At 29.7% G+C, this 13,637-nt stretch overlaps 3 protein-coding genes and 1 long non-coding RNA gene across 4 annotated transcripts; 1 reads left to right on the top strand and 3 right to left on the bottom strand.

The window, feature by feature from the left end:
- Window positions 1-981: 981 nt before the first annotated feature.
- On the bottom strand, window positions 982-3,103 carry LOC110911818. The gene is made up of 10 exons (XM_035984337.1): window positions 3,074-3,103; window positions 2,882-2,961; window positions 2,647-2,774; window positions 2,467-2,551; window positions 2,236-2,371; window positions 1,951-2,159; window positions 1,765-1,885; window positions 1,501-1,680; window positions 1,326-1,394; window positions 982-1,218 (listed from the first exon to the last, which is right to left on the bottom strand). The coding sequence occupies exons 1-10, from the start codon at window positions 3,101-3,103 to the stop codon at window positions 982-984; spliced, it is 1,275 nt and encodes a 424-aa protein (XP_035840230.1).
- Window positions 3,104-3,177: 74 nt separating this feature from the next.
- LOC118487620 lies at window positions 3,178-4,869 on the bottom strand. The gene is made up of 3 exons (XR_004882149.1): window positions 4,805-4,869; window positions 3,441-3,595; window positions 3,178-3,353 (listed from the first exon to the last, which is right to left on the bottom strand). It is a non-coding gene; the product is annotated as an uncharacterized LOC118487620 (long non-coding RNA).
- A 78-nt stretch (window positions 4,870-4,947) lies between these two features.
- On the bottom strand, window positions 4,948-6,282 carry LOC110909749. Its single transcript, XM_035984336.1, has 6 exons — window positions 6,263-6,282; window positions 6,116-6,170; window positions 5,693-5,986; window positions 5,316-5,591; window positions 5,134-5,229; window positions 4,948-5,016 (listed from the first exon to the last, which is right to left on the bottom strand). Exons 1-6 carry the CDS (start codon window positions 6,280-6,282, stop codon window positions 4,948-4,950), a joined length of 810 nt encoding a protein of 269 aa, XP_035840229.1.
- A 3,583-nt stretch (window positions 6,283-9,865) lies between these two features.
- LOC118487462 lies at window positions 9,866-13,543 on the top strand. The gene is made up of 4 exons (XM_035984335.1): window positions 9,866-10,401; window positions 11,417-11,637; window positions 11,881-13,223; window positions 13,358-13,543. Exons 1-4 carry the CDS (start codon window positions 9,866-9,868, stop codon window positions 13,541-13,543), a joined length of 2,286 nt encoding a protein of 761 aa, XP_035840228.1.
- The last annotated feature ends 94 nt before the right edge of the window (window positions 13,544-13,637 follow it).

The raw sequence follows: 13,637 nt of genomic DNA, 5'->3' as shown, positions 1-13,637 counted from the left end.
ATAGTTATTCTAGTTATACAAAGTAGACAAACATGACATTAATCAAAAAAGTGTTACCTGTTGAGTTGTTTATGTTAACTTCATTACTGGAGATAAATGAAGATCTACGCTTGCATTTACTTGAAATGCCTATCATTGAAGTAAATAAAATGAATTACACTATAATAAAAATCATTAATAAACATAAACAAACAAAGGAATGTTAAAGATAAATCAAATAAGAAAACCTGAAGTGTTTCCCTGGTTTGATTGGTTTCGGGAAGTATTGGAATCATGCTTTGACCGTTTATACATTGCGGAATAAGCTTTTGGAATATCAAACTTATCGTTTGTTCAAATTGAATTAAAATACCATTGGAGTGAAAGGGATGTACTCATAGCACAAAATAGTAGAAATGACTTGAAATGAGATGAAGAGATTTATATGATGTAAAAATTCCTTTTTAAGGAAACGTTATTAATGTTAATATTTAATGATATTAATATTCTTCATTTTGGAAAGTCAACAGTTTAAATTTTTTTTGGAAATAATATATATAAAACCGAATCAAGTTACCATATGTAAATAACTTACCAAAACAAAAACTTTAATATAAAAATTATGCTTTAAATGCATCGTATATAAATTTGGTTTATATGGCAGCATTCATACATTAGAACTTTAATAAAAATATTATTCTTCTTTTTTATTAATAATATAATCGGGTTAAAAACATTATTAGACTTAAAAATAATGGATATATAACATCAAACAATAAAGTATCGTAAAAATATATATAAGAAAAATAAGTATAATTAACAACAATTAGCAAAAATAAAATTGTAACCAGAAATAAACAACTAAACCACGAAACAATCACGTTCATATAAATTAACCACAATAGTCAAATCATTGTCAAAATCCAAAAAAATCCCAACAAAAATATCCAAAAAAATGAAAACAAAACAAACGATGATATCAAATGTTTGAATTATAGATTACTAAGCTTCTTTATTTGGAATCAGAATAACTTCATCGACACCACCGTCTTTACGCATCTTTGATGAAGACTGGGAAGAAACAGCATCCACGTCATACACGGTATCCAAATTGCGCTTCAAGTCACGTTCGCTGTTCGTATCCAAGTCAGCATCCTTCTGATCAAACGATGTTGTAAAGCCAACTTTAAAAACATTCGAGCTAGGGGTTACATCGTCTCCCGTTTGGGATATGGAATCCTATAAAAAGAAAATAAATAAATAAGTAGGGATGAGTTAAAAATATTAATTTATTTAACAGGTAATGAGTAAGAATTAATTGAAACATAAGGTATAGTATAGTAAACCTTAACAGGCAAATCTTCAGTACGATTTGAATCAGATGGTTCGACACTGAAGGCTTCTTCATCAATAGGCTGAATTTGTATAAAAAAAAAATAACCAAAAAATGATAATAATTAATACACAAAAATTATTGACAACTTGTAATAATAGTACAAAGGTAAATTAGAAAAAATATACCTGAATAGTGTCAAAATGTTTATCAAGCTCCGATAAAACGACAGGGTTATTAGTCATCTTGGAGACTGAGTAGCCATCAGACTTTTTGGTAATGTTAAAAGAAGAAACAGCAATCTTGAACGCAAACTTCATATTGAGTAAAGAATTAAGCTCATTTGGAAAACTTCCTTCGTTTGCTAACTGTTGAAAAAGAAAATATACTTTACTGTTGTATGTTGTATACTAACGAAAAAATATGATAAAAAGGAAATTTTTATTACGTACTTCAATGTTGTTGTCTAAAAGCTGATTAGCATTAACCTTCAAAAGCTTTGTCACCTCACGCTCGAACAATGTCAGGCTAACAATACCAGTACAATCTTGCACACGTATATAAAGCCTAATTCTGCAAAATATATTAATGATATTTAATTATCTTGAAAAAAAAAACTTAACATGGATAAGATTTACCTTGGAACTGATGAAACGTTCTTTGTATTACAAACATCAGTCTTGCATTCCAAGACAGTGACCTCTTCAACACCATCAGTACCATCCTGCTTCTGTTTAACAACAGTAGTTGTTGAAACCTTTTTGTTGCAGGTTGTGCAGGCGTTGTAAAACCACTCATTGTTCGATGCAAAACTCTTGATAGTGCCAACAATGACAACAAACCTCGTCTGTGTTTAAGATATAGATAATGTATAAAAAAATAGATAAAAGAATAAATATTAAAGATATTTATATCGGTGTTACCGTATCTATTGAGTTTAACGACCCAATGGGATAAAACGTCAAGTCAGATAGGAACTCTTCAGTGACAGTCTTCACAACAGGAGAACTTAAGCCAGAATAACTGGAAGAAATCTCGGGAGAAAGTCTCTCGATAAATCTAATAAAAAAATGTCAAAATAATTATTTAGAACATTATTGAAAGTAATACATATTAAAAGTAAAACTATAAAAAAATGTAATACGATTGCAAACCTTTTCTTGAAATCCATTATCTCTTTCACCTCAGAGTTTATCAAGACTCGAGTTACATTATACAAATTTGAGACATACATATTACCTGTTTCATTATTACAACATAAAAATAAAAGTCAAAGTTGTATAAAAATCAATATGTAGTTTAATGAAAAGTCTGAATGTAGGTATACAATATACCTCCCCAAAATCTGTACTTCCCAAACTGAACAACAACCACAACATTCTTTTCGTCCTTATTGTTTTTCTCAAAATCCAAAATCTGATCAGCATAACAACCCCATAACGTGACGTAAATCTGATGGTGTCTAAAAAACAAAAAGTAAAGAATTAACTTGATAGTTGTAATATATAAAAAAAACGGGAGAAATATATAAGTAATATAAGGTATATGTATATATATATAAGGATGTACTGCAAATCTTCCAAAATAAAGGTTGTCTTCTTCTCGTCTTTGCCGTTATTATTATCACTCTTATCATCTGACGGAAGACACTTGACAACAAAACCGATAACATCTAAACATCACAGAATAATGAAATTAATATTACATAATATATATAATATTAAATTTATTAAAAATTAAGAAAAATTAAAAATAATTTACCAATAGGGCTTTTGAAAGACTTGCTATCATCTAGAGGGTCATCCACAATAGAATCAAATGGAGAAAAGTCAAATCCCCATTCAGCACCAACAGGCTGATTGCATTCTTGGACAGTAGTGTTGGGATTTAGATTGATCTTGAACGAAGTATGAACATATTTGACTTTTTGACGATTTTCACCCATCGAAGGGTTACGAATGGTTAAACATTGATTTTCTTTCAGCAAATGTTCATAACCAGTAGTGTTTTTCTGTAAAACAAAGGCCTGCATTTTCGTACCCTGAAAAAAAACAGTTTTATAAGTAATTATAATCTGAAACTAAATATTTTTTATTCAAACAAAAGTATGAGTTGGTCTAAAAAAAACCTCCTGGTCCATGAATATCATGTCGTAGCAATAAATCTTTCTAGGATTATTGAAAGTAGGTCTTGTCCATAGCCTGACAATGCGGATTCTGATGGTGTAATCATCAACATTAAGATCAACATTATTCAAAAGTGTGACAGCAGCCTGTTCCATCTCTAAAATAAATAAAAAAACAGTTAAAATATGTTAGTTGATGATGATATAGAACAATAATTGAAGAAAAGAACATGAAAACATCCTATGTATGCTGATGACTAAAACAACTTAAAAATAACTACATCAAAGACATTACAAATTCAAAACTCATACCAGAAGATATGTATATCGAAAGAGACAACTTCAGTAGTTGTGATGTGTATGAATAATAACAAATGAAACTAATTTATATAATAAAATGGTCACTTAATTATGGTAGCAATATTATTTATTTATCTTAATTATAATTGATAAACTTTACTAAAATAAAAAAAATTACATTTTTATAAATTATTATTATTCAACAGTTTCCATAATTAACTAAACATTTACTAAAGTAAAAATTTTCGACTTTGTTCAAGCAATTAAGAGAAAGTTGACTTTCTATTGTTAAAAAGAATATTAATACTTTCTTTATGCTAATTAAATGTTATATTAAAATTAAAAAGTTTATAATATAACAGGTACAAACTAAAATGCAAGGTTTACAGATGAAAATGAAAAACATACAATATTCTACAATCTAGAAATAACAACAATATAATCTATGTGCAGAAAGTAAGTTGATAAAATCATGAATAGGATCGTGATTATTTTAAATCATGTTAAATGGTTAAAATAATAAGGTATTCTATCAATATCAATCATTTATAAATATGCTTGACTTTAATGTTTAAAATTTTATTTTTTTATATTTTTTTAAAAACCAAAAAAATATAGAATACATTAAATTATCACAATAACAAAATATACATTATACAGTAATGTTATTATAACAACTTGAACCGTGAGTTATATAAAAACTATATAATTTGTAAACATTAATCAGTTAATATTGGAATATATCAGCTTCTTTTATCCTTATAAGTAGTTTGTATATTGTTTTAAATACATCATTAATGTAGTGAGATTAAAAAATAGTAATAACATACATTGAACTTTAAAGACATGGCATATAGTGAATAACATAACAGTTAAGATATGAAAAATAAAAAAAAAACCTTGAAATTGAAAACCAAAACCAATGTTAAAACCAAATAAATGGATAAGGCAAAAAACATGCCGTAATTGTCATATAACTACTTAGTACGCTTAACGTAAGGTACAACCCTCTCAACACTCAAAACCTGCTCATTTTCATCAAAAGAATAGTGAACCTGGTCACGGACCTTAATCCGAGCGGCTTTCATGAACTTCTTCCAACAGGTTAAAGCGTATCGATAACCACGACCGTCGGTTCTTTTTTCACGTCTTGTACCGTTGGTAATTTGCAGTGGAGGATCCATATGCAAAAATCTTATGTTCAAATCCTTTAAGCCTTCATCAAGTCTAGCCTTGCGTGAAACAGGATCAGGGATTCTCTGCATTGTTGTAAAAATATCTTTAACAATAGATATGATTATTTATCTTTATATCTTTATTCTTTATATCTTTATAGAGTAAAATAAAATGAGATAACTTGTTTTTAAGGAGTTTGTAAAAGTATATTCAAACTTACAAAATAATCTTCACCAGCCATACGAACAAACTTTGTAACACAACCATCTATGTGTTCATCAGGTTCGTTTTCAGCATCTAAGGGTGGAACTTCAGCCTGAAAAGTAATAAATATAATTTGTAATCAATTAGCATGTTAGCATATATATATAATGTATAAATTGCTATCAATATGTAATTTACCTCATCAGCATCTACATCAGGATAATTGATTTCAACACCGTTTTTTCCAAAAACTTTTAAATAGAAAAAATGACCAAAACCTTTAGTAAATAACAATAAACAACCAACCTCCAACTGAAACAGACTAACAATTACGTCCATACCAACGGTAAAACCGACTTTACCGTCGTATGTTACAATAGAAACGTTAAATGTTTTGTTGTCTATCATTACAGTAGAGGTTACGTCATTTGAGGAATAATCGTAACTTTTGGGCAAAGTACTTTGAGGGATGTCCTGTAGGATGATACAAAAGGAAAGAAAAAAAGGTTAATATTAATATAAATAAATTAATAATTCTACACATTAGGAAAAAGTAATATATGAGTTTATCTTACATAAAAATTACATGACGGAGATAGCATATATGTCCAGAAAGAGCCACGACTAACCCCATCAATGAAACTTGTTAATTTAAAAGTTGTAGGATCTAGTGGATTAAAAACTACCAAACACCCTTTGGTTAGTCCCAAGTGTATTACAACATTGGACCAACCATTAAAAAAAAATATCTTCCCTTTAGAAGCGCTTAAAAAAACATTAAAGACACTGCCATCTTCAGTGTGTATCGTAACATTAGTAGGGCCTTTGTCAACACCCCATAGTTTAGACGCAACGTCATCTGGTATGGCCTAATGTAACAATAGAATGGAAAAACGAATTATAATTATACTCAAAAGGTTTAAAAAAAATTATAGTAAACTTTATAAAATAAAAAGAAAAAAACTAAACAAAAACTCAATAAAAAATTATTCACCTACCATAATAACTTGGTCTGCTTGACTCATTTCCCTACAGAACCAGGGTGCTCTGTAACTGAATTAGAATACAATACAAAAACAAATGTTAATAAAGTAAAACATGTTTAGGTTATTGCAACAAAATAAGTAAAATGAATACAAAAATACCTTGATGAACTATCACCCATAGTAAATACCTAAAATACAGTTTACATAAACAAACGACATCAGATAAATCATTATGCATTCAACGTAGTTACAAACAAAATAATCAAATTATGCAATCAAACATAAATTTCTGTAAACAACTATCTTCATAAACATAATGTGGAAAAAAATTATGACAACTAATTATATAATCATATTATGATAGCATAAAAAATAAACTGATTACACATTACAATCTGTTTAATAAGTAGTTCTATAACACAAAAAGTAAGGAAAATATAAAGTTGAAAAACCAATATAAACATATTAATTCAAAACAAATTGTTAAACCCCCAAAATCAATTCATTTTTATATGCAAAATCGGATATAGACTGTTGAATCAGAATCACAGAATTATTAACAATTACAGATCAAAAAATCAAATAATATTAATATACAAAAGTTAAAATTATAGAATTCAAAGTTATTCAGCATCCAAATCGGGAATAGGGTTTGATACAAAGTTGAATGAATGAAAAAACAATATAAATTAAGATAATTCAGCAGCATGCATCGGGTTTAGGGTTATTCATAAACATCGTATTTGTAAAGGTAAACATAAATTAAAACCCCAAAATCAACAGATTTATCAATGACAATCATATTTAGGGTTTATTCAACATAAACATAAATTTAAGAAAGTAAAGAAACGAAGAAACACAAAATAATGATTAAAGAAGAAATTTAACATAAACAACTTACGGATTTGTATATCGATTTCAGAATCTTCTATGAATCGCCGATAAAAGAAAAAGTATGCGTCGATGAAGAAGCAGAACAATCGAATCCAATGATTATATGTAGATCCAGCGATTTTCATTCTTATGTAAGGAAACCAAATGTATTTTGGGAAGATGATTGGAGTGAAGATGAAGAGATTTCTTTGTGAAACGGTGGTGAATTAATTAGGTTAGAGAAAGAAAAAGGAAAATAAAAGAAAAGTGAGGATTCTTGGTTTTGGCGGTCATTAGAAACAAAAATGGATTAGTCAATTGCCAAGTGGCAAGTAATAGGTTAAAACTATGACAAATGGCTTAAAATTATTTTGCTTTATTAGAAGTAGTAGATAATATTGTTTTTAAGAATTATATTACCTATCGTATTTAAATTTTTTTCATTTCCATATATAACTTTCGTGTTAACTAATCTTTATATTGTAATTGTAAAAACGTATTATTACCTTAAATACATTAGTTACTAAATTTAGCTTATTTCCTTTATTTTTTTCATTTCCATCTATAAGCCTTTATTTGTTAATTGCTATGACTTTAATCTATACCCCTAATTAAGTTTATTTCCTTTTCAATTCTTTATTATAGTCTTATAGATTCTTATTTATATGTACACTCATTTCTTCACACAACAAAGAATTTCTTCACACAACAAAGAACTCACGCATCTAATTTGGCAAAGTATAATATTGCACCCACCGCTTTCAGATTATATAAGAGATTATATAAGGTACGTGTTCTGAAATCAGTATACATTTCTTAATGTGCAACATTATTTGATAACACATTATAGTTTTCTGTGAAGTAAATGTCACAAATTCGTAAACATACATCCGCATCAAGTCCCGACATTCTTAATATAAATGTGGATTCAACAAATCCTTTGTCTGATATATCTAACGGTATGTCATTTAATTATCTGTTTTGAAGTAGTATTGCTGCATTTTTTTTCATTTCATTTTAATTTTTACTAATTAAAATCTCATCTCAGTTGAGATATGCAGTAATATTGACAACTCTCAGGCTGTTGAAAGAACAAAAGCTAGAAGAATATACCCAAATAATAAAAGATTCAATACAATATCATCGCAGAGTCAATCCACATTCAATTGTTCAAATCCTAATAATAATCACAATTTTAGTCCGTACACACCTCCCATGTATAACAGATCATCTAATACCCGTGGAATAAACATCAACACGAATGCTTCTTCATCATATCCTTTGTATGATAATTCCAATGGTAACTTTTATTTACTCTATATATGTAACTTTATTAAAAAATTGTTTTATATAATTTACTAATGTATATTTCATTTTAGTTGATATACGTAATGTAGACAAGGATGAGGCTGCTAAAAGAAGGAAGGCTAGACGTTTATATTTGAATAGCAAAAGATTAAATAAAATCTCATCACAGACTCAATCGACAGTAACTTCGTATACTAAAAATAAAGAGAATATTAATCCGAACACAACTTTTACGTTGAACAGATCATCTTTTAGCGTCTTATCAAGCATCAATGTCTCTTATAGTTCATCTAAATTCAATTCAGGTGTCACTTTATTTTTTCGTCCTTATTAATTTCTTAATTTAGATTTTTCCGATTGATATGTTTTAATGTGACTACGTATTTTTTTCTTTAGGAAATTGTCCATCATCAAGTGTCGTGATTAAAGACATAACTTCTTTAAGTCCCTCTAATTTTACTAATCCAGGTAATTTATTTACATTAATTTTTGTATGAAGCATTACTTTCATGAAACATATGTTTATATATTTTTAAATATTGAATATTTTTATTCAGTTTAATTTTTTTTGTTATTAATTAATTTTATATTATTTCTTATACTTATTTTTTAGGAAACATTGCATCTTCCAGTGGTATTATAAAAAATATTACATGCAATTCATCATCAACTTCAAGTGTTGACATCATACCTTCTTCTTTAGCTAGAAGTTTAACAGATAATGTTCTCGCATCAGACAACGCTTCAACATTGACAAAAATGTCATCTGGAAAGCGAAAATTAGTAAGAAAACGTCGAGACTTAACACCTATACCTATTATTGATTTGACAGCAGATGATGATAACGATGTTCCTCATATTATAAATCAACATTTAAAAGGAGTTTCAAAAGGTAAAGCCGATCCTCCTTTATTTATTACTGCTTTACATATTGTTTTTTATATTTTATTTTATCAACATAGATTTTAAACGTTTAATATTAATCTTTTAAGTAAAAAACAAAAATACAGACTACTTGGATCATGGTGACCAGATCATCGTTTGTGGATCATGTAACGCAAAGATTTGGAAAGCAGAGGCGGATAGGGGAGAAAAAAAGCGAAATAAAGTTAACTATTCAATTTGCTGTTCATATGGTAAAGTGTTGTTACCAGATTTAAAACAGCCTCCAGATATTTTGAAAGATCTATATGTTGGCGCCAATGCGAAAAGCAAATTTTTTCAAAAATACATTCGCCGTTATAATTCTATGTTTTCATTTACATCTATGGGAGGAAGGATTGACAAAAGTATCAACCGTGGAAATGCGCCTTACATCTTTCGATTAAGTGGTCAAAATTATCATAATATTGGTAGTATGTTACCTATGCCAAAATTCAGCCAGTTGTATATATACGACACAAATAATGAAATATTTAATCGACAAAATGCTGTTGGATATGTCTTTATGTCTTATTAATTTTATATTTTAATATATTTTTTTTAATTTTATATGCTATTAATTTTAGTAATACAGATGTAAACATTATTAATCCATACTGTTTGTTTTTATACAGGGGCTCAAACGCTTCGTTTTCAATAATGGTGAACGCTTTTGATGTTCAGATCATTGAGGAACTCAAAGTTATGTTAGACACTCACAACGCTTTGGTGCAAAGTTATAGACAAGCTAGAAACTGTTTCAATGAAAACCCTTACGTTGATTTGAAGCTTCGTCTTATTGGTAAAAGATCCAAAGATGATAGAACATATAATCTTCCTGAAGCTTCTGAAGTTGCTGCATTAGTTATTGGAGATTTTACTCAAGCTGTTGAAAATCGTGATATAGTTGTGAAAACCAAATCTGGTCGACTTGAGCGCATAAGTGAATTACATCCTTCTTATCTTTCTCTACAATACCCTCTTCTATTTCCATATGGAGAAGATATGTACAGGGTTGGCATTCTTCATAGAGGTCTGAATCTAGACACAAAAAGCAAACGTCCAATGTGTACTATGCGTGAGTTCTTTGCATATAGATTACAAGATCGTGTCGATAACTTTTCTGTTATTCATAATGCAAAACGTCTTTTCCAGCAATTTGTTGTTGATGCTTACACTATGATTGAGAGTGAAAGGTTGTTTTACATACGGCGACAACAAACCCATTTGAGGTCAGAAAGTTTTCAGAATATACAGAATGCAAATAATTCTGGCAAAAAAGATATGTCAAAAATTGGAACACGTATCTTTATTCCTTCTTCGTTCACTAGCGGTTCTCGATATATGATGCAAAATTACTTAGATGCAATGTCTTTGTGCAAATGGTTTGGGTATCCAGATTTTTTCATTACTATTACATGTAATCCAAAATGGCCGGAAGTTCAAAGGTTTTTAAAAGATACCACCATAAGGCCTGAAGATAGACCAGACATTTTGTGTCGAATTTTCAAGATAAAACTGGATTCCATAACAAAAGACTTGAAAGAAGGCAACTTGCTGGGCAGAGTTAATTCTGGTATGTTTATTTTATACGTTAACATTTAAAGGGTAAAGTTTTTAAATAATGTTACTTTATTTTTTATTAATAGTATTATTATTAATCTATGTTTATTGTTGATAATATGAGTTAGTTATATAATTTTTCTAATATATGATACTTTTGTTATTGTACTCTGTAGTTGTCTATACTGTTGAATTTCAAAAACGCGGACTTCCTCATGCACACATATGTGTATTCATGCATCCTGACAACAAGATACTATCGGTTGACCATCATTTCTGCCGAAATTCCAGACATAGCCGAGGATCCAGAGTTATATAAACTTGTGGCAGACTACATGATTCATGGTCCGTGTGGTGCTCTCAATATGAATTGTCCTTGCATGATCGATCGTAAGTGTTCCAAGAAGTTTCCTAAAAAATTTGTTAACGAAACATGTTTGGATAAAAAAAGGATTTCCAGTTTATCGTAGAAGGGATTCTGGCGTATCTGTTGTTAAATCAAGCGTCAACGTAGACAATAGATATGTTGTTCCATATAGTAAAAAGCTCTTAAAAAGATAGCAGGCGCATATTAATGTTGAATGGTGCAATCAAGTTGGTTCTATCAAATATTTGTACTATAAATGGTACTTTGTATCCAACTTTCAGGGACGCATGTTATGCGCTAGGGCTTTTGGATTATGACAACGAGTACGTTGAAGCTATTAAAGAAGCTAATGTGTATGGAAGCGCTACTTATCTACGTACGTTATTTGGAACAATGCTGATGTCCGGTAGTTTGTCTGGACCAGATTTTGTATGGGATAAGACATGGACGTATTTATCAGATGACATTTTATATAGACAAGAAAAACATTTACATGTTGATGGTATGTCTTTTTTTATTTTTTGCATGTTATCTATTTACTCAAGTAAAATATTTATCAATTTAAATATTTTCTGTTTATAAGTTTATTATTTCAATGAAATAAACAAAAAACATCATTTATCAAAAAAAATGTTGATTATTTACCCTTCAAATTCATTTATATCATATTTACTAAATTATATTTTAATATTCAAATGTACTGATTATTGTATTATACATCTTCTACTTTTTTTTTTTTTTGCAGATTTACATTACTCTGGTGAAGAAATAAAGAATTTGGCATTGTTAGAGATTGAGAAGTTCTTACTTCGTAATAACTCATCGCTGAGAAACTATTCAAATATGCCTTACCCTGATGATGAGTCTATTTCTTCCTCTAACAATCGATTGATCAACGAGGAGTTATCTTATGACCAAAATACTATGGAAGATGAGTTGAATAGTATGTTATTACTTTTAACAGATGAGCAACGTAATGTTTTTTATCAGATTATTGAATCTATTAGAACGAACAAAGGGGGTGTGTTTTTTCTTTACGGATATGGTGGCACCGGTAAGACCTTTCTTTGGAAGACATTGTCAGCAGCAATTCAGAGTAATTCTGAAATTGTTTTAAATGTTGCTTCAAGTGGTATAGCTTCTTTGTTACTTTCAGGAGGTCGTACATCCCATTCTCGGTTCTCCATCTCTCTGAATCTAAATGAGGATTCTATTTGCCGCATGAAGCCTGGATCTGAAGTTGCGTATCTTTTTAAAAAAACACAACTTATTATATGGAATGAGGCTCCAATGATTCATAAACATGCCTTTGAAGCATTGGATAGAACCTTAAAAGATATATTGATGCCTGATTGTTCAAATAGCGAAGCTTTACCATTTGGAGGAAAGGTAATTGTATTTGGTGGTGACTTTAGACAGATTCTTTCTGTTGTTCCAAATGGCTCTAGACAAGATATCGTGAATGCTTCACTGAGTTCGTCATATATATGGAATAACTGCAAGTTACTAACGCTAACAAAAAACATGAGGCTAACTGTTGGCATGAATGATGGTGATATTGACAAGACGAAACAGTTTGCTAAATGGCTTTTGGATATTGGCGAGGGAAAACTTGGTGGTCGCAACGACGGGGAAGCTGTTATTGATATACCTCAAGAACTGTTGATTACTGATTCGACTAACCCTATCGGTAGTCTGATCAACTTTGTGTATCCTTCAATACTTGAATCGTTCAATGATCCAAATTATTTTCAAGAAAGAGCCATACTTGCTCCAAAGAATGATGTTGTTAACGAGATAAATGATACCTTATTAGCAATGTTTCCTGGTGATCATAAAGAGTATCTAAGTTTAGATTCTATCTGCCAATCTGAGAATGTAAATGACAATATTCGACACAATGTTTACCCCCCCCCCGATGTTCTAAATGGTCTCAAAGTTTCAGGAATGCCGAATCATAAGTTGGTATTAAAAGTTGGTGTTCCCATCATGCTTTTACGTAACCTTGATCAGAAAAACGGTCTGTGCAATGGTACAAGATTACAAGTCATTAGACTTGGCGGATTATTGAAGCAAAAGTTATTTCTGGTAATAATATTGGGACTAGAACTTTTATTCCAATGATCAATCTTTCCCCCTCTGACAAACGAATACCTTTCAAGCTTCAAAGAGGGCAATTCCCGATAGCTGTGTGTTTTGCAATGACGATAAATAAAAGCCAGGGACAGTCATTATCGAAGGTTGGTTTGTTTCTAAAGCAGCCTGTTTTCACTCACGGACAACTATATGTTGCAGCTTCGAGAGTCAAAAGCATGGATGGTTTAAGGATGTTAATATTAGACGCTGATGGGAACGTTACTAATAAAACTACAAATGTTGTGTACAAAGAGATATTCTCAAATTTATAGTTTGATTTATAGTTTCACTATTTTAATATTACTTTCCAACTGTCATTTTATTCGTTGTTTTTTTTCAAATATTTATGTTTACTTTTTTAGTTCA

Source organism: Helianthus annuus, chromosome 15 (assembly GCF_002127325.2).
Source record: "Helianthus annuus cultivar XRQ/B chromosome 15, HanXRQr2.0-SUNRISE, whole genome shotgun sequence".
Taxonomy (NCBI): domain Eukaryota; kingdom Viridiplantae; phylum Streptophyta; class Magnoliopsida; order Asterales; family Asteraceae; genus Helianthus; species Helianthus annuus.
The sequence above is the reverse complement of the archived record's forward strand: the minus strand, read 5'-3'. Positions and strand labels throughout refer to the sequence as shown.